The sequence below is a fragment of the Mobula hypostoma genome, chromosome 5 (genome assembly GCF_963921235.1).
Source record: "Mobula hypostoma chromosome 5, sMobHyp1.1, whole genome shotgun sequence".
Classification (NCBI taxonomy): domain Eukaryota; kingdom Metazoa; phylum Chordata; class Chondrichthyes; order Myliobatiformes; family Myliobatidae; genus Mobula; species Mobula hypostoma.
This window is the reverse complement of record NC_086101.1, coordinates 1679032-1699300: the sequence shown is the minus strand read 5'-3', so window position 1 is coordinate 1699300 and position 20269 is coordinate 1679032. Positions and strand designations below refer to the sequence as shown.

General features: G+C 43.6%; 1 protein-coding gene across 1 annotated transcript in view; it reads right to left on the bottom strand.

The window, feature by feature from the left end:
* The window catches only part of LOC134346073 (uncharacterized), a 95797-nt gene that overhangs the window by 10235 nt on the left and 65293 nt on the right, over window positions 1-20269 (bottom strand). Inside the window, exon 9 of the mRNA XM_063047376.1 lies at window positions 10862-10947. Within this exon, the coding sequence (XP_062903446.1) occupies window positions 10898-10947 (50 nt within the window). The 3' untranslated portion in view covers window positions 10862-10897. The remainder of the gene's footprint in view (window positions 1-10861; window positions 10948-20269) is intronic.

Here is a 20269-nt window from a genome sequence, read left to right as displayed (position 1 = left end):
GAGAGGGGTAGAGGTCCTGCACAGTAAGTTAAGAGGGTTAGGAAGGAGGCTGAAGGACAGGATCTCCAAGGTGACAATCTCCCAATTACTCCCAGTGCCACGAGCTAGTGAAGGTTTGAACAGGAAATTAGCGCAGATGGATGAGTGGCTGAGGAGATGGTGCGGGGGGGGGGCAGGGTTTCAAGTTCTTGGACTACTGGAACCTTTTGGAACAGGAGTGTACTAGTGGGACAGGTTGCACCTGAACTGGAGGGAAACCAATGTCCTGGGAGGGAGGTTTGCTGATGCTCTTGGAGAGGGTTTAAACTAGATTTGCAGGGGGGCGGAAACCGAAGTGAAGAGTCAGAGGATGGGGTGCCTGATGCACAAGTAAAGATAGTTTGTAGGGAGCTTGTGAGGAAGGATAGGCAGATGATAGAGCAAAGATGCACTCAGCCAGATGGTTTAATATAGGGAGGAGTTGGCCAGAATTGATTGGAAAAGAACACTGGCAGGGATGGCAACAAGCAGCAAATGGCTGGAATTTCTGGAAGCAATTCGAAAGGCATTGTATATATATTATTCATCCCAAAGAGGAAGAAGTATTCTAAAGGCATGATGACACACCCATGGCTAACAAGGGAGGTCAAAGCCAACATAAAAGTGAAAGAGAGGGCATATATGATAGAGCAAAAATTAGTTGGAAATTAGAGGATTGGGAAGCTTTCAAATGCCAACAGAGGCAACTAAAAAGTCATACAAAGGTAAAGATGGAATATGAAAATAAGCTAGTCTATAATGTTAGAGAGGATACCAAAAGTTTCTTCAGATACATAAAATGTAAATGAGAGGCAAGAGTGGATATCGAGCCACTGGAAAAAGATGCTGGAGAAGTGGTACTGGGGGACAACAAAATGGAGGATGAACTGAATAAGTATTTTGCAACAGACTTTGTTTTGAAAGGCACCAGCAGTATAGTGGAAGTTCCAGGTGTCATTGTTCATGAAGTGTGTGAAGTTACCATTACTAGGGAGAAGGTTCTTGGGAAACTGAAAGATCTGAAGGTAGATAAGTCACCTGGACCATATGGTGTACACCCCAGGGTTCTGAAGGAGGTGGCTGAGGAGATTGTGGAGGCATTAGTAATGGTCTTTCAAGAATCACTTGATTCTGGTATAGCTCTGGAAGACTGGAAAATAGCAAGTGTCATTCCACTCTTAGCCAGTTAGTCTGACCTCAGTGATTGGGAAGATGTAGGAGTCAATTGTTAAGGATGTGGTTTCAGGGTATTCGGAGCACATGATAAAATAGGCTGCAGTCAGCATGGTTGTCTGAAGGGGAAATCCTCCCTGACAAATCAATTGGAATTCTTTGATGAAATAACAAGCAGGAAAGAGTCAGTTGCTGTTGTGTACTTGGATTTTCAGAAGGCCTTTGACAAGGTGCAACACGAGGCTGTTTATAGGAGCAGAGTTAGGCCATTCAGCCCATCGAGTCTGCTCCACCATTCCATCATGGCTGATCACGTATCCCACTCAACCCCATACTCCTGACTTCTTGCCATATCCTTTGATGCCCTGACCGATCAGGAAACAATCAACTTCCGCCTTAAATATATGCACGTACTTGGGCTCCACCGCAGTCTGCAGCAGAACATTCTACAGACTTACCACTCACTGCCTAAAAAAATTCCTCATTGCCTCTGTTCTAAAGGGTCGCTTCTCAGTTTTGAAGTTGTGCCCTCTGTTCTGGATACCCCCACCACAGGAAATATCCTCTCCGCATCCACCCTATCCAGCCCTTTCGACATTCTGTAGGTTTTAGTGAGGTCCCCCGCATTCTTCCCAAAGCTGCCAAACACTACTCGTAAGTTAACCCCTTCATTCCTGGAGCCATCCTTGTGAACCTCTTCTGAACTCTGTCCAATGACAACACATTCTTTCTGAGATATGGTGCCCAAAACTGCTGACAATACTCCATGTGCAGCCTGACTAGCGTCTTATAAAGGCTCAGCAGTATCTCTTTGCTTTTATATTCTACCCTCCTTGAAATAAATGCCAACATTGTATTTGCCTTCTGTACCAGAGACTCAACCTGTAAATCAAACTGCTCCTCATTTAGGTAATAGTCCGCATTATTGTTCCTTTTACCAAAATGCATTATCATACATTTCCCAACACTGTATTCCATCTGCCACTTTTCTGCCCATTCTTCCAATTTGTCTAAATCCTGCCGCGATCGCTTTCTCAGCACTACCTACCCCTCCACCTGTCTTTGTATCGGCTGCAAACTTTGCCACAAAGCCATCAAATTCCATTATCTATGTGAAAATTAGCGGTCCCATACTGACCCCTGAGGAACACCACTGGTCACTGGCTGCCAACCAGAAGAGGCCCTTCTTATTCCCATTCGCTGCCTCCTGCCTGTCAGCCATTCCGCTATCCATGCCAGTATCTTTCCTGAAACGCCACAGGATTTTAGCTTGTTAAGCAGCCTCATGTGCAGCACCTAATCAAGTGCCTTCTGAAAATCCAGGTAAATGACATCCACTGCCTCTCCTTTGTCAACCCTGCTTGTTACTTCCTTGGAGATCTATCAGGCAAAAATTCCCTTTACAGAAGCCATGCTGACTTTGACTCAGTCTCCAAGTACCTTGAAACCTCATTCTTGATAATAGATGCCAACACTTTCTCAACCACTGAGGTTAGGTTAGCTGGCCTATGATTTCCTTTCTTTTGCCTTCCTCCCTTCTTAATTCAATTCAATTCAATTAAAGAGTGAAGTGACATTTGCTTAACATGCTACAAGCTCATGGTAGTATAGGAACGATTGGATAAAGCAGTGGCTGATTAGCAGATAGCAGAGTAGGCATAAAGAGAGCTTTCTGTGGTTGGCTGCCAGAGGTGTTAACATAGAAAACGTAGAAAATAGGTGCAGGAGTAGGCCATTCGGCCCTTCGAACCTGCACCGCCATTCAGTATGATCATGGCTGATCATCCAACTCAGAACCCTGTACCTGCCTTTTCTTCATACTCCTGATCCCTTTAGCCACAAGGGCCATATCTAACTTCCTCTTAAATATAGCCAATGAACTGGCCTCAACTGTTTCCTGTGGCAGAGAATTCCACAGATTCACCACTCTCTGTGTGAAGAAGTTTTTCCTCATCTCGGTCCTAAAAGGCTTCCCCTTTATCCTCAAACTGTGACCCCTCATTCTGGACCTCCCCAACATCGGGAACAATCTTCCTGCATCTAGCCTGTCCAATCCCTTTAGGATTTTATACGTTTCAATCAGATCCCCCCTCAATCTTCTAAATTCCAACGAGTATAAGCCTAGTTCATCCAGTCTTTCATCATATGAAAGTCCTGCCATCCCAGGAATCGATCTGGTGAACAACAGGAATTCTGCAGATGCTGGAAATTCAAGCAACACACATCAAAGTTGCTGGTGAACGCAGCAGGCCAGGCAGCATCTGTAGGAAGAGGTGCAGTCGACGTTTCAAGTGGAGACTCTTCGTCAGGACTAACTGAAGGAAGAGTGAGTAAGGGATTTGAAAGTGGGAGGGGGAGGGGGAGATCCAAAATGATAGGAGAAGACAGGAGGGGGAGGGATAGAGCCGAGAGCTGGACAGGTGATAGGCAAAAGGGATATGAGAGGATCATGGGACAGGAGGTCTGGGAAGAAAGACGGGGGGGGGGGACCCAGAGGATGGGCAAGAGGTATATTCAGAGGGACAGAGGGAGAAAAAGGAGAGTGAGAGAAAGAATGTGTGCATAAAAATAAGTAACAGATGGGGTACGAGGGGCAGGTGGGGCCTTACCGGAAGTTAGAGAAGTCGATGTTCATGCCATCAGGTTGGAGGCTACCCAGACGGAATATAAGGTGTTGTTCCTCTAACCTGAGTGTGGCTTCATCTTTACAGTAGAAGAGGCCGTGGATAGACATGTCAGAATGGGAATGGGATGTGGAATTAAAATGTGTGGCCACTGGGAGATCCTGCTTTCTCTGATGGACAGAGCGTAGATGTTCAGCAAAGCGGTCTCCCAGTCTGCGTCGGGTCTCGCCAATATATAAAAGGCCACATCGGGAGCACCGGACGCAGTATATCACCACAGTCGACTCACAGGTGAAGTGTTGCCTCACCTGGAAGGACTGTTTGGGGCCCTGAATGGTGGTAAGGGAGGAAGTGTAAGGGCACGTGTAGACTTGTTCTGCTTACAATCTGGTGAACCTTCTTTGTACTCCCTCTATGGCAAGGATGTCTTTCCTCAGATTAGGGGACCAAAACTGCACACAATACTCCAGGTGTGGTCTCACCAAGGCCTTGTACAACTGCAGTAGTACCTCCCTGCTCCTGTACTCGAATCCTCTCGCTATAAATGCCAGCATACCATTCGCCTTTTTCACCGCCTGCTGTACCTGCATGCCCACTTTCAATGACTGGTGTATAATGACACCCAGGTCTCGTTGCACCTCCCCTTTTCCTAATCGGCCACCATTCAGATAATAATCTGTTTTCCTGTTTTTGCCACCAAAGTGGATAACCTCACATTTATCCACATTAAATTGCATCTGCCATGAATTTGCCCACTCACCTAACCTATCCAAGTCACCCTGCATCCTCTTAGCATCCTCCTCACAGCTAGCACTGCCGCCCAGCTTCGTGTCATCCGCAAACTTGGAGATGCTGCATTTAATTCCCTCATCCAAGTCATTAATATATATTGTAAACAACTGGGGTCCCAGCACTGAGCCTTGCGGTACCCCACTAGTCACTGCCTGCCATTCTGAAAAGGTCCCGTTTATTCCCACTCTTTGCTTCCTGTCTGCTAACCAACTCTCTATCCACATCAATACCTTACCCCCAATACTGTGTGCTTTAAGTTTGCACACTAATCTCCTGTGTGGGACCTTGTCAAAAGCCTTTTGAAAATCCAAATATACCACATCCACTAGTTCTCCCCTATCCACTCTACTAGTTACATCCTCAAAAAATTCTATGAGATTCGTCAGATATGATTTTCCTTTCACAAATCCATGCTGACTTTGTCCGATGATTTCACTGCTTTCCAAATGTGCAATTATCACATCTTTGATAACTGACTCTAGCATTTTCCCCACCACCGATGTCAGGCTAACCGGTCTATAATTCCCTGGTTTCTCTCTCCCTCCTTTTTTAAAGTGGTGTTCCAGAGGGGTCTGTGTTTCGACCAATTCTTTTTACATTATATGTCAATGATTTGGATGATACCATTGATGGCTTTGTTGAAAAGTTTACAGTTGATACAAAGATGGGTTGACAGTCAGGTATTTTTGAAGAAATAAGGAGGCTACAAAATGATTTAGGCAGATTAGGAAAATGGGCACAGAAGTGGCAGGTGGAATATAGTGTGGGGAGTGTATTGACATGTACTTTTGTCGAAGAAATGAAAGGGTTGAGTATTTTCTAAAAGGCAAGAAAATATAAAAATCTGAGGCACACAGGAATTTGGGAGCCCTTGTGCTGGATTCCCTGAAGGTTAATTTGCAGGTTGAGCCTGTGGCGAGGAAGGCAAATGAAATGTTAGCATTAATTTCAAGAGGACTAGAATATAAAAGCAACAATGTAAATTTGAGACTTTATAAAGTACCGATGACACCTCACTTGGGTGCAGTTTTGCACCCCTTATCGTAGCAGTAATGTGCTGAAATTGGAGGGGTTTCAAAGGAGGTTCACGAAAATGACTCCATGATTAAAAACTTGCCAAACGAAGAGCGTTTGATGGCTCTGGGCCTGTATTAGAAGGATGAACCTGATTGCAATGTGTCAAATGTTGAAAGGGCCTGAGAGAGTGGATGTAGAGAGGGTGGGAATATCTAAGACCAGAGAGCACAGGCTCAGAATAGAGAGGCATCCTTTTAGAATGGAGACGGGGAGGAATTTCTTTAGCCAGAGACTGGTGAATCTGTAGAATTCCCTGTTCCCAGCATCTGTGGAGGCCAAGTCTTTATGTATATTTAAATCAGAGGTTGATAGATTCTTGATTGGTCAGGACATGAAGGGATATGGGGGGCGGGGTTGCTGAGATGAAGGCAGGCGATTGGGGCCGAGAGGAAAAATCGATCAGCCATGATGAAATGGTGGAGCAGACTCAATGGGCCAAATGGCCTAATTCTTCTCCTGTATCTTATGGTCTTATGTTCTTATACCAGCAATTTTGTGCTCATTCTGACTGCTCTCCTTGGAGATATCAGCAATGGGAGCCGTTTAATCATTAGCCTTGCTGGCCTGGTGTGGGCTTCCAAGCCAAATTACTGACACCTCAGTCCCTCCTACAGATGGTGGCCGACTTGGTGAATTCTTTTGCGCAGGGTTCCCAACCTGGTGTTCATGGACCTCTTGGTTAATGGTGAGACACTACTGCATAAAAAATGTTGGGAAACCCTACTCCAGTGGAGTATTTGTCACTCCAGAAGATTCACTGGAATTATTTCCCTGAATTAGAGGACTATGCTTTCGAAGAGGATGGACAGCTTGGGTCTTTATTCCTTGGGTTTCGGAAGAAAACAGAGGTGTATACTGTATCTGGAAGTGGACGAGGCATGGCCGAGGAGACAAAACGGCCAAAAGGGCTAGTCATTTAAAGCCGAGTGGTAGCAGATGGTTGCCTCTCTGACTGGAGGCCTGTGACTAATGACCTGGATGAGGAAGTGGAGCAGCAGTGAAAATAAATGATGTTAAAAGTTCATGCAAAGTCACAAATAGAAGGGTTGTGTGTGGTGGTAATAATCTTCTGAGGTGTGTTTATTTCAATGCTAGGAGCATTGTGGGGAAGGCAGATGAGCTGAGGGCATGGATTGACACGTGGAATTATGACATTATAGCCATTAGTGAAACTTGGCTGCAGGAGGGACAGGACTGGCAGCTTAATCTTCCAGGGTTCCGATGTTTCAGACGTGATAGAGGCAGAGGAATGAAGGGTGGGGATGGTGGTGGCATTGCTAGTCAGAGAAAATGTTTTGCTCAGGCAGGACAGATTAGAGGGCTTGTCTACCGAGGCCATATGGGTGGAGCTGAGAAACAGGAAAGGTATGGCCACCTTAATGCGGTTGTATTACAGACCACCCAATAGTCAACGAGACTTGGAGGAGCAAATCTGCAGAGAGATAGCAGGCAACTGCAGGAAACATAAAGTTGTGATAGAAGGGGATTTTAATTTTCCACGAGTTGATTGCGACTCCCATACTGTTAAACGTCTAGACGGGTTAGAGTTTGTAAAGTGTGTTCAGGAAAGTTTTCTAAATCAATAGAGGTACCAACTACCGAGGATGCAATATTAGATCTCCTATTAGGAAACAAGTTCGGACAGGTGATGGAAGTGTGTGTAGGGGAACACTTTGGTTCCAGTGATCATAACACCATTAGTTTCAACTTGATCATGGATAAAGATAGATCTGGTCCTAGGATTGAGGTTCTAAACTGGAAAAAGGCCAAATTTGAAGAAACGAGAAAGGATCTAAAAAGCATGGATTGGGACAGGTTGTTCTCTGGCAAGGATGTGATTGGTAAGTGGGAGGCCTTCAAAGGAGAAATTTTGAGAGTGCAGGGTTTGTATGTTCCTGTCAAGATTAAAGGCAAAGTGAATAAGAATAAGGAACCTTGGTTCTCAAGGGATATTGGAACTCTGATAGAGAAGAAGAGAGAGATGTATGACATGGATAGGAAACAGGGAGCAAATAAGGTGCTTGAGGAGTATAAAAAATGCAAAAAAAACTTAAGAAAGAAATCAGGAGGGCTAAAAGAAGACATGAGGTTGCTTTGACAGTCAAGGTGAAGGATAATCCAAAGAGCTTGTACAGGTATATTAAGAGCAAAAGGATAGTAAGGGATAAAATTGGTCCTCTTGAAGATCAGAGTGATCGGCTATGTATGGAACCAAAAGAAATGGGGGAGATCTTAAATGGTTTTTTTTGCGTCTGTATTTACTAAGGAAACTGGCATGAAGTCAATGGAAATAAGGCATACAAGTAGTGAGGTCATGGAACCTATACAGGTTGAAGAGGAGGAGGTGCTTGCGATCTTGAGGCAAATCAGAGTAGATAAATCCCCAGGATCTGACAGGGTATTCCATCGGATCTTGAAGGAGACTAGTGTTGAAATTGTAGGGGCCCTGGCAGAAATATTTAAAATGTTGGCATCTACGGGTGAGGTGCCAGAGGATTGGAGGATAGTTCATATTGTTCTGTTGTTTAAAAAAGGCTCTAAAAGTAATCCTGGAAATTACAGGCTGGTAAGTTTAACGTCGGTAGTAGGTAAATTATTGGAAGGAGTACTAAGAGACAGAATCTACAAGTATTTGGATAGTCAGGGACTTATTAGGGAGAGTCAACATGGCTTTGTGCGTGGTAGGTCATGTTTAACAAATCTATTAGAGTTTTTCAAGGAGCTTACCAGGAAAGTGGATGAAGGGAAGGCAGTGGATATTGTCTACATGGACTTCAGTAAGGCCTTTGACAAGGTCCCGCATGGGAGGTTAGTTAGGAAAATTCAGTCGCTAGGTATACATGGAGAGGTGGTAAATTGGATTAGACATTGGCTCAATGGAAGAAGCCAAAGAGTGGTAGTAGAGAATTGCTTCTCTGAGTGGAGGCCTGTGACTAGTGGTGTGCCACAGGGATCAGTGCTGTGTCCATTGTTATTTGTCATCTATATCAATGATCTGGATGATAATGTGGTAAATTGGATCAGCAAATTTGCTGATGATACAAAGATTGGAGGTGCAGTGGACAGTGAGGAAGGTTTTCAAAGCTTGTGGAGGGATTTGGACAAGCTGGAAAAATGGGCTGAAAAATGGCAGATGGAGTTTAATACAGAGAAGTGTGAGGTATTGCACTTTGGAAGGACAAACCAAGGTAGAACATACAGGGTTAATGGTAAGGCACTGAAGAGTGCAGTAGAACAGAGGGATCTGGGAATACAGATACAAAATTCCCTCAAAGTGGCGTCACAAGTAGATAGGGTCGTAAAGAGAGCTTCTGGTATATTGGCCTTTATTAATCAAAGTATTGAGTATAAGAGCTGGAATGTTATGATGAGGTTGTGTAAGGCATTGGTGAGGCCAGATTTGGAGTATTGTGTTCAATTTTGGTCACCAAATTACAGGAAGGATATAGATAAGGTTGAAAGAGTGCCCAGAAAGTTTACAAGGAATTTGCCGGGACTTGAGAAACTCAGTTATAGAGAAAGGTTGAATATTCCCTTTATTCCCTGGAGCGTAGAAGAATGAGGGGAGATTTGATAGAGGTATATAAAATTATGCTGGGTATAGATAGAGTGAATGCAAGCAGGCTTTTTCCACTGAGGCTAGGGGAGAAAAAAACCAGAGGCCATGGGTTAAGGGTGAAGGGGGAAAAGTTTAAAGGGAACATTAGTGGGGGCTTCTTCACACAGAGAGTGGTGGGAGTATGGAATGAGCTGCCAGACGAGGTGGTAAATGCGGGTTCTTTTTTAACATTTAAGAATAAATTGGACAGATACATGGATGGGAGGTGTATGGAGGGATATGGTCTGTGTGCAGGTCAGTGGGACTAGGCAGAAAAATGGTTCAGCAGAGCCAAGAAGGGCCAAAAGGCCTGTTTCTGTGCTGTAGTTTTTCTGTAGTTCTATGGAGGGATGGGTTAGTATGTTTGCTGATGACACAAAGTTGGGGGGTGTTGGACAGCTGTCAGAGGTTACAGCGGGACATTGACGGGATGCAAATCTGGGCTGAGAAGTGGCAGATGGAGTTCAACCCAGATAAGTGTGAGGTGGTTCAGTTTGGTAGGTCAAATATGATGGCAGAATATAGTATTAATGGTAAGACTCCTGGCAGTGTGGAGGATCAGAGGGATCTTGGGTTCCGAGTCCATAGGATACTCAAAGCAGCTGCGCAGGTTGACTCTGTGGTTAAGAAGGCATACGGTGTATTAGCCTTCATCAATCATGGAATTGAATTTAGAAGCTGAGAGGTAATGTTGCAGTTATATAGGACCCTGGTCAGGCCCCACTTGGAGTACTGTGCTCAGTTCTGGTCGCCTCACTACAGGACGTATGTGGAAACCATAGAAAAGGTGTACAGGAGATTTATAAGGATGTTGCCTGGATTGGGGAGCATGCCTTATGAAAACAGGTTGAGAGAACTCAGCCTTTTCTCCTTGGAGCGACAGAGGATGAGAGGTGACTTGATAGAGGTGTATAAGATGATGAGAGGCATTGACCGTGTGGATAGTCAAAGGCTTTTTCCCAGGGCTGAAATGGCCACTACAAGAGGACACAGGTTTAAGGTGCTGGGGAGAAGGTACAGAGGAGATGTCAGGGGTAAGTTTTTTACGCAGAGAGTGGTGAGTGTGTGGAATGGGCCGCTCGCAACGGTGGTGGAGGCGGATACGATAGGGTCTTTTAAGAGACTTTTGGATAGGTACATGGAGCTTAGAGAGTCTAGGAAAAGAGGGCACAGCCTCAGGATAGAGGGGTGCCCTTTCAAAACAGAGATGCTGAAAAATTTCTTTAGCCAAAGAGTGATGAATTTGTGGAATTTGTTACCAGATGCAGCTGTGGAGGGCAGGTCATGGGTGCATTTAAGGCAGAGATTGATAGGTCCTTGATTGGACATGGCATCAAAGGTTACGGGGAGAAGGCTGGGAACTGGGGCTGAGGAGGAGGGAAAAAAGGATCAGCCATGATTGAATGGCGGAGCAGACTCCATGGGCCAGATGGCCTAATTCTGCTCCTATGTCTTGTGGGCTTATGGTCTAAGTTAATTAAAGTGTCTGATTCTGCTGATATGTTGTATATGTGGTGAGACTTAGAACGTTAAAGTTCATATCCCTGTACTGCCAAGCCCTTGTAAACACCATATTTACCTCACAACAGCACACAGGGTTTTAGAGCATAAGAAATCATCTCGATGACAACCTGCTCAGTCTCTGAACTTGATTCCAGGACTTCACTGTGAGGAAAACATAGAGACGGCATTAATGTGGGATTCATGGCCATTACAGAGATTAACAGATCAGCACCTTTAACGCTTTTACTTTCTTTACTCTAATGGTTTGGACTTGTGTGAGATGATGACTTTCAGCAATTGTTCACTGACAGGTGACAACCAGGACTCTGAACCATATTGCCACAGGAAATTTCAGAATCCAGTCAGACAACCCATATTTACATGGGAAATTTCAGAATCCAATCAGACAACCCATACTAATACAGGAATTTTCAGAATCTAATCAGACAAACCATATTAAGCCCATTTAAGATACAGGAGCAGAATCAGGCCATTTGGCCCATCGAGTCTGCTACGCTATTTCATCATGGCCAATCCATTTTCCTCTCTGCTTCAGTCTCCTGCCTTCTCCCCATATCCCTTCATGACCTGACCAATCAAGGCGGATGAGTTGAGGGCGTGGATTGACACGTGGAATTATGACATTATAGCAATTAGTGAAACTTGGCTAAAGGAGGGGCAGGACTGGCGGCTTAATATTCCAGGGTTCCAATGTTTCAGATGTGATCGAGGCAGAGGAATGAAAGGTGGGGGAGCAGCATTGCTTGTTAGGGAAAATATTACAGCAGTGCTCAGGCAGGACAGATTAGAGGGCTTGTCTACTGAGTCCTTATGGGTGGAGCTGAGAAACAGGAAAGGTATGGCCACATTAGTGGGATTGTATTATAGACCACCCAATAGTCAACGAGACTTGGAAGAGCAAATCTGCAAGAGAGATAGCAGGCAACTGCAGGAAACATAAAGTTGTGGTGGTAGGGGATTTTAATTTTCCATACATTGATTGGGAATCCCATACTGTTAGGGGTCTAGATGGCTTCGAGTTTGTAAAATGTGTTCAGGAAAGTTTTCTAAATCAATATATAGAGGGACCAACTAGAGGGGATGCAATATTGGATCTCCTGTTAGGAAATGAGTTAGGACAAGTGACGGAAGTCTGTGTAGGGGAACCAGTGATCATAACACCATTAGTTTCAATTTGATCATGGACAAGGATAGATCTGGTCCTAGGGTTGAGGTTCTGAACTGGAAGAAGGCCAAATTTGAAGAAATGAGAAAGGATCTAAAAAGCGTGGATTGGGACAAGTTGTTCTCTGGCAAACATGTGATCGGTAGGTGGGAAGCCTTCAAAGGGGAAATTTTGAGAGTGCAGAGTTTGTATGTCCCTGTCAGGATTAAAGGCAAATTGAATAGGAATAAGTAACCTTGGTTCTCAAGGGATATTGCAACTCTGATAAAGAAGAAGAGGGAGTTGTATGAAATGTATAGGGAACAGGGAGTAAATCAGGTGCTTGAGGAGTATAAGAAGTGCAAGAAAATACTTAAGAAAGTAATCAGGAAGGCTAAAAGAAGACATGAGGTTGCCTTGGCAGTCAAAGTGAAGGATAATCCAAAGAGCTTTTACAGGTATACTAAGAGCAAAAGGATTGTAAGGGATAAAATTGGTCCTCTTGAAGATCTGAGTGGTTGGCTATGTGCGGAACCAAAGGAAATGGGGAGATCTTAAATAGGTTTTTGCGTCTGTATTTACTAAGGAAACTGGCATGAAGTCTATGGAATTGAGGGAATCAAGTAGTGAGACCATGGAAACTGAACAGATTGAAAAGGAGGAGGTGCTTGCTGTCTTGAGGAAAATTAAAGTGGATAAATCCCCGGGACCTGACAGAGTGTTCCCTCAGACCTTGAAGGAGACTAGTGTTGAAATTGCGGGGGCCCTGGCAGAAATATTTAAAATGTCGCTGTCTACGGGTGAGGTGCCAGAGGATTGGAGAGTGGCTCATGTTGTTCCATTGTTTAAAAAAGGATCGAAAAGTAATCCAGGAAATTATAGGCCGGTGAGTTTAACGTCGGTAGTAGGTAAGTTATTGGAGGGAGTACTAAGAGACAGAATCTACAAGCATTTGGATAGACAGGGACTTATTAGGGAGAGTCAACATGGCTTTGTGCGTGGTAGGTCTTGTTTGACCAATCTATTGGAGTTTTTCGAGGAGGTTACCAGGAAAGTGGATGAAGGGAAGGCAGTGGATATTGTCTACATGGATTTCAGTAAGGCCTTTGATAAGGTCCCGCATGGGAGGTTAGTTAGGAAAATTCAGTCGCTAGGTATACATGGAGAGGTGGTAAATTGGATTAGACATTGGCTCAATGGAAGAAGCCAAAGAGTGGTGGTAGAGAATTGCTTCTCTGAGTGGAGGCCTGTGACTAGTGGTGTGCCACAGGGATCAGTGCTGGGTCCATTGTTATTTGTCATCTATATCAATGATCTGGATGATAATGTGGTAAATTGGATCAGCAAATTTGCTGATGCTACAAAGATTGGAGGTGTGGTAGACTGTGAGGAAGGTTTTCAGAGCCTGCAGAGGGACTTGGACCAGCTGGAAAAATGGGCTGAAAAATGACAGATGGAGTTTAATACAGACAAGTGTGAGGTATTGCACGTTGGAAGGACAAACCAAGGTAGAACATACAGGGTTAATGGTAAGGCACTGAGGAGTGCAGTAGAACAGAGGGATCTGGGAATACAGATACAAAATTCCCTCAAAGTGGCGTCACAAGTAGATAGGGTCGTAAAGAGAGCTTTTGGTACATTGGCCTTTTTTAATCCAAGTATTGAGTATAAGAGCTGGAATGTTATGATGAGGTTGTATAAGGCATTGGTGAGGCCGAATCTGGAGTATTGTGTTCAGTTTTGGTCACCAAATTACAGGAAGGATATAAATAAGGTTGAAAGAGTGCAGAGAAGGTTTACAAGGATGTTGCCAGGACTTGAGAAACTCAGTTACAGAGAAAGGTTGAATAGGTTAGGGCTTTATTCCCTGGAGCGTAGAAGAATGAGGGGAGATTTGATAGAGGTATATAAAATTATGATGGGTATAGATAGAGTGAATGCAAGCAGGCTTTTTCCACTGAGGCAAGGGGAGAAAAAAACCATAGGACATGGGTTAAGGGTGAAGGGGGGAAAGTTTAAAGGGAACATTAGGGGGGGCTTCTTCACACAGAGAGTGGTGGGAGTATGGAATGAGCTGCCAGCTGAGGTGGTAAATGCGGGTTCTTTTTTCACATTTAAGAATAAATTGGACAGATACATGGATGGGAGGTGTATGGAGGGATATGGTCTGTGTGCAGGTCAGTGGGACTAGGCAGAAAACGGTTCGGCACAGCCAAGAAGGGCTAAAAGGCCTTTTTCTGTGCTGTAGTTTCTATGGTTCGATAAAGACTTGGCCTCAACAGCTGCCTGTGGCAGCAAATTCCACAGATTCACCAGTTTCTGTCGAAAGAAATACCCCCACATCTCCATTCTGAAAGAATACCCTTCTACTGGAGGATGTGTCCTCTGCTCTTGGACTCTCCCATCATAAGAAACATCCTCTCCACATCAACTCTATGAAGGCCTTTCACCATTTGGTAGGTTTCAACAAAGTCACCCCTCATTCTTCTGAATTCCATTGAATACAGGCCCTGAGCCATTAAACACTCTTCATATGACAAGCTGTTTAATCCTGGAATCTTTTTCATGAACCTTTTTTGAACCCTCTTCGGTTTCAGCACATTTTTCTAAGATAAGGGGTGCCAAACTGCTCACAATACTCCAAGTGAGGCCTTGTCAGTGCTTTATAAAGTCTCAACATTACATCTTAGCTTTTATATTCTAGTCCTCTTGAAATTAATGCTAACAGTGCATTTTCCTTTCTGACCAAAGATTCAACCTGCAAATTAACCTTCAGGGAATCCTGCACAAGGACTCTGAAGTTCCTTCGCACCTCAGCTTTTTGTATTTTCTTCACATTTAGATAACAGTCAACTCTTTCAATTCTTCTACCAAAGTGCTGTGCCATCTCCTAATCTGTCCTCCTGTAGCATCTCTACTTCCTGAAAACTACCTGCTATCTTCATATCATCATTTGCAAACTTTGTAACAAAGCCATCAATTCCATCATCCAAATCATTGACATGTAACATAAAAAGAATCAGTCCCAACACAAACGCCTGTGGAACATGACTAGTCACCGACAGCCAACAGGAAAAGGCTCCCTTTACTCTTGCACGTTGTTTTCTGCCAATCAGCCAATGCTTTATCCATGCTAGAACTTTTTCTGCAATACCAGGGGCTCATGGTTTGTTAAGCAGCCTCATGTGTGGCACCTTGTCAAAGGTCTTCTGAAAAGTCAGTTACAAAACATCCACCAATTCTCCTTATTGTCTATCCTGCTTTTTATTTCTTCAAAGAGAAACAAATTTTTCAGCAAGATTTTCCCTTGAGGAAACCACGCTGACTATGCCCTATTTTATCGTGTCCCTCCAAGTATCTCGAGACCTCATCCCTAATAATTGACTTCCCATCTTCCCAACCACTGAGGTCAGACTAACTGGCCTTGAGTTTCCTTTCTTCTGCCTCTCTCCCTTCTTGAAGAGTGGAGTGACATTTGCAACTTTCCAGTCTTCTGGAACCATTTCAGAATCTAGTGATTCTTGAGAGATCATTACTAATGCATCCATGATCTCTTCAGCCACCTCTTACACAACCCTGGGGTGTACACCATCTGGTCCAGGTGACTTATCTACCTTCAGACCATTCAGTTTCCCATGAAACACACAAAAATACTAGGGGAAGTCAGTAGGCCAGGAAACATCTATGGATAAGATTACAGTCGATGTTTCAGGCCGAGACCCTTCAGCATTGTTTGGAAGGGTCTCAGCCCAAAATGTCAACTGCACTCTTTCCCATAGATGCTGCCTGGCCTGCTGAGTTCTTCCAGCATATTGGGTGGGTTTCTTGGATTTCCAGTATCTGCAGATTCTCTCTTGTTCAGTTTCCTAAGAACTTTCTCTATAGTTATGGTAACTTCATACACTTCATGACCCTGACACCTGGAACTTCCGCCATACTGCTTGTGTCTTTCCACAGTGAAGAATAATGCAAAATACTTATTCAGTTCATCTGCCAATTCACTGTCCCCTATTACTACCTCTCCAGCATTGTTTTTCAACGGTCCGATATCCACTCTCACCTCTCTTTTACAGTTTATGCATCTGAAGAAATTTTTGGTCTCCTCTTTAATATTATTGACTAGTTTATTTTCATATTCCATCTTTTCCTTCTCAATGACTTTAGTTGCCTTCCATTGATTTTTAAAAGCCTCCCAATCCTCTAACTTCCCACTAACTTTTGCTCTATTATATGTCCCCTCTTTGGTTTTTTTTGTTGGCTTTGACCTCCCTTGTTAGCTACTGTTCTGTGATTTTTTTCCTTTCCTTTTTCCAGAAATTCCAGCCATTGCTGCTCTGCTGTCATCCCTGCCAGAGTTCTTTTCCAATTAATTCTGGCCAACGTCTCTCTCAAGCCTCTGTAATTCCCTTTATACCACCGAAAAACTAATATATCTGAATTTAGCTTCTCCTTTTCAGATTTCGGGGTGAATTCAATCATACCCGTTCCGCCGAGGGTTCTTTTACCTTAAGCTTTCTAATCAATTCCAGTTCATTGCACAATATCCAATCCAGATTAGTGGATTTCACAGTGGGCTCAAACACAAGCTGCTCTAAAAAGCCCTCTAGAAAAATCTCCCTCCTCGAATCCAGCACCAACCTGACTTTCTCAATCTATCTGCATATTGAAATCCCCCCACTATTGTAACATTGCCCTTTTGGCATGTATTTTCTATCTCCCATTGTAATTTGTAGATCACATCCTTACTACTGTTTGGGCTTCTGTATGCAAGTCTCATCAAGGTTTTTTTACCCTTGCATTTCCTTAGTTCTATCCACAATTATTCAACATCTTCGACCCTATGTCACCTCTTTCTAACGATTTGATTTGATTTTTTACCAGCACGCATTAAGCTCCCAGCCATAATTTTCTTCCAGCCACGATTCAGTGATGCCCACAATATCAGACATGTCAATCTGTAACTGAGCTACAAGTTCACCTACCTTATTCTGTACACTGCGCATTCAAATATAACACCTTCAGCCATCCTCCTACTCCAGCTTCTTAGCCACTTATTAAACTGCATAATCTTCACAGCTTTGGCCTCACTAACACGTGGCACGGGTAGAAATCCTGAGATCACAGCCCTGGAGGTCCTGGCCTTCAACTTGGCACCTAACTCCCTGAACTCCCTTTGCAGAAGCTTGACAGTTGTCTTACCCATGTCATTGGTACCCACATGGACCATGGCTTCTGGCTGTTCACCCTCCCACTTAGGAATGTTGAGGACTTGATCCAGGATCCCCTGGACCCTAGCACCCAGGAGGCAACATACCACCTGGGAATCTCGTTCCCACCCACAGAACCTCCTGTCCATTCTCCTAACTGATGATTCCCCTATCACCACAGCATGCTCTACTCTGCCCTTTCCTCCTGAGTCACAGAGACAGACTCAGTGCCAGAGAACCGACCACTGTCACTTTCCTCTGTTAGGTCACACCCCCCAACAATATCCAAAGTATACCTGTTGTTGAGGGGGATGGTCCCTAGGCTACTCTACAGTGCCCCCTTAGCTCCTTTTCCCTTCCTGACTGTCACCCAGTTTCCTGTGTACTGCACCTTGGGTGCGACTAACTCTCTGTATGTCCTATCTGTCACCCCTCAGACTCCCAAATGATTTGGGGTTCATCCATTTCCAGCCCCACCTGCTTAACGTAGATTGTTAGAAGCTGCAGCTGGATGCACTTCATGTAGTTGTAATTTGTCAGGGACACCGGAGGTCTCCCTGCTTTCCCAAATCCCAAAACAGGAACATTCAACTATTTTGTGTGGCATCTCTACTGTCCTAGCTGAGCAGATATGCCTTCTTTGACTGAAGCCTCTCTTGGCGAAAGCCAGAAGCCATGGTTCATGTGGGTACCAATGGTAAGACAACCGTCAAGCTTCTGCAAAGGGAGTTCAGGGAGTTAGGTGCCAAGTTGAAGGGCAGGACCTCCAGGGGTGTGATCTCAGGATTTCTACCCGTGCCACGTGTTAGTGAGGCCAAAGCTGTGAAGATTATGCAGTTTAATAAGTGGCTAAGAAGCTGGAGTAGGAGGATGGCTGAAGGTGTTATATTTGAATGCGCAGTGTACAGAATAAGGTAGATGAACTTGTAGCTCAGTTACAGATTGACATGTCTGATATTGTGGGCATCACTGAATCGTGGCTGGAAGAAAATTATGGCTGGGAGCTTAATGCGTGCTGGTAAAAAATCAAATCAAATCGTTAGGAAGAGGTGACATAGGGTCGAAGATGTTGAATAATTGTGGATAGAACTAAGGAACTGCAAGGGTAAAAAGACCTTGATGAGACTTGCATACAGAAGCCCAAACAGTATTAAACAAAGAACTAAAGCCTCAAGATTACTCAGACTCTATCCACTCAGACTGACCGCTGCACTTGCCCCTAGCTTCCTTTAATTTGCTCTTGCTAATCAATCCCAAACACCAATTTGTGGCTGGTCAGAGCTTTTTCATTGTACTGACCCACTGCTACCTTTTGTATTCAAGCAGTAAACTAGATTGAAAGCCCCTCCTCTCAAAACTTCTGATGTCTGGATTGGCCACTGGTCAAAGCTGTTTTTCACTGTAGCGACCAGCTGCTACGTTTTGTATTTGGCCAGTGGCTGCAATTGAAGTTTCCTCCTCTGAAAACTTCTGATGTCCAGATGGCTGTTGGTCAAAGCTCTTTTTCCACAAGTAATATTACCACAGGAAATTTCAGAATCTCATCAGACAACCCACAATACCACAGGAAATTTCAGAACTAATCAAACAAACCATATTACCACAGGAAATTTCAGGATTAGGTTCATTATCACATAGAGCAAGGAAGTAATTCTGAAGCTTTACCAGGTATTGATCTGTCCACTCTTCGAGTATTGTAAACATTTTGGGATCCTTATTTGAGAAAGGATGTGCTGGCATTGGAAGGGTCTAGAGGTGGTTTATGAGAATGATTCTGAGAATGAAAAGGCTAACGTATGAGGAGCATTTATAGTTTCTGGACCTATACTCGTTGGAGTGTAGAAGCATGAGGGTGAGGATCTCAGTGAAACCTATCGAATATCGAAAGACCTAGATTGAGTGGATGTAATGAGGATCTTTTTTATAGTGGGGGAACCTAGGACCAGAGGGCAAAGCCCCAAATTTCAGGGACATCCATTTCAAACAAGGATGAGGAAGAATTCCTTTAGCCAAAGGGAGTGCAATCTGTGGAATTCATTGCCACGGACAGATGTGGAGGCCAACTCATTGAGAATATTTAAAGTGCAGCTCGATAGACTCTTCATTAGTCAATGCACCAGAGAGTACAGGGAAAAGGCAGGAAAATGGGGCTGAGAGGGATAATAAATCAGCAATGATGGATTTGTGGAACAGGCTCCATCGGATGAATGGCTTCATTCTGCTCCTATATCTTATAAGATAGAGGATATAAGATATGCCAAGCAGCTAAACAAATTGGGTGCATATTCTTTGGAACTTACCCTAGGTAATTTCTTTTTGTAGTTTATTTTTTATTGAAATTCAGCATCATACAAACATTTCCATAAGATGTATTTCAGATATTGTATGTATATATCATATATTCATGATTGCTACAAATCTGCACATAGTATTTATCTGAGGTATACACTTATTAAAAAAAAGAAAAAGAAAGAACAAACCAAAGGAAAAGTATGTACAAGTAGGGAGTGATCTTTTTTTTAAACAACTTAATCATTGTTTTGTAGGAACAAAATCAGGCCTATAGGGTGTTATATAGTGAAACTATTTTTCCCAGTATGAATCAAATTGTTCCAATTTATGATTGACAGATGCTGTTATCTTCTCCATTTTGTAAATGTCCATTGTAATTTCCATCCATACATTTAAAGTTGGGCTCTTCCTGTGATAACCATTTCCTGGTAAGCGTCTTTTTACCAGCCACCAGCAGTACGTTCATTAAATATTTATCTCTTTTCAACCATTCTTGAGGTACATACCCAAAATATATGGTCTTACTTTCTAAGGGTATTTCACATTTAAAAATGTCTTGTAGGGCATTATGTATCCCACTCCAATAGTCTTTGATAATGGGGCATTCCCAGAAAATACGGTAATGGTTTGCATTTTGATTTCCACAATTTCTCCAGCAAACAGGGAGGTTACTATCATAATGAGATTTGAGAGGGTGTAGTAAAATATCTTATCAGATTTTTCCACCCAAACTCCCTCCATTTCTGTGAACTGGTACACTTCCATTGATACCTCCATATTATTGTTCATTCTTCCTCAGATATAGTTATCCCTCCTTCCT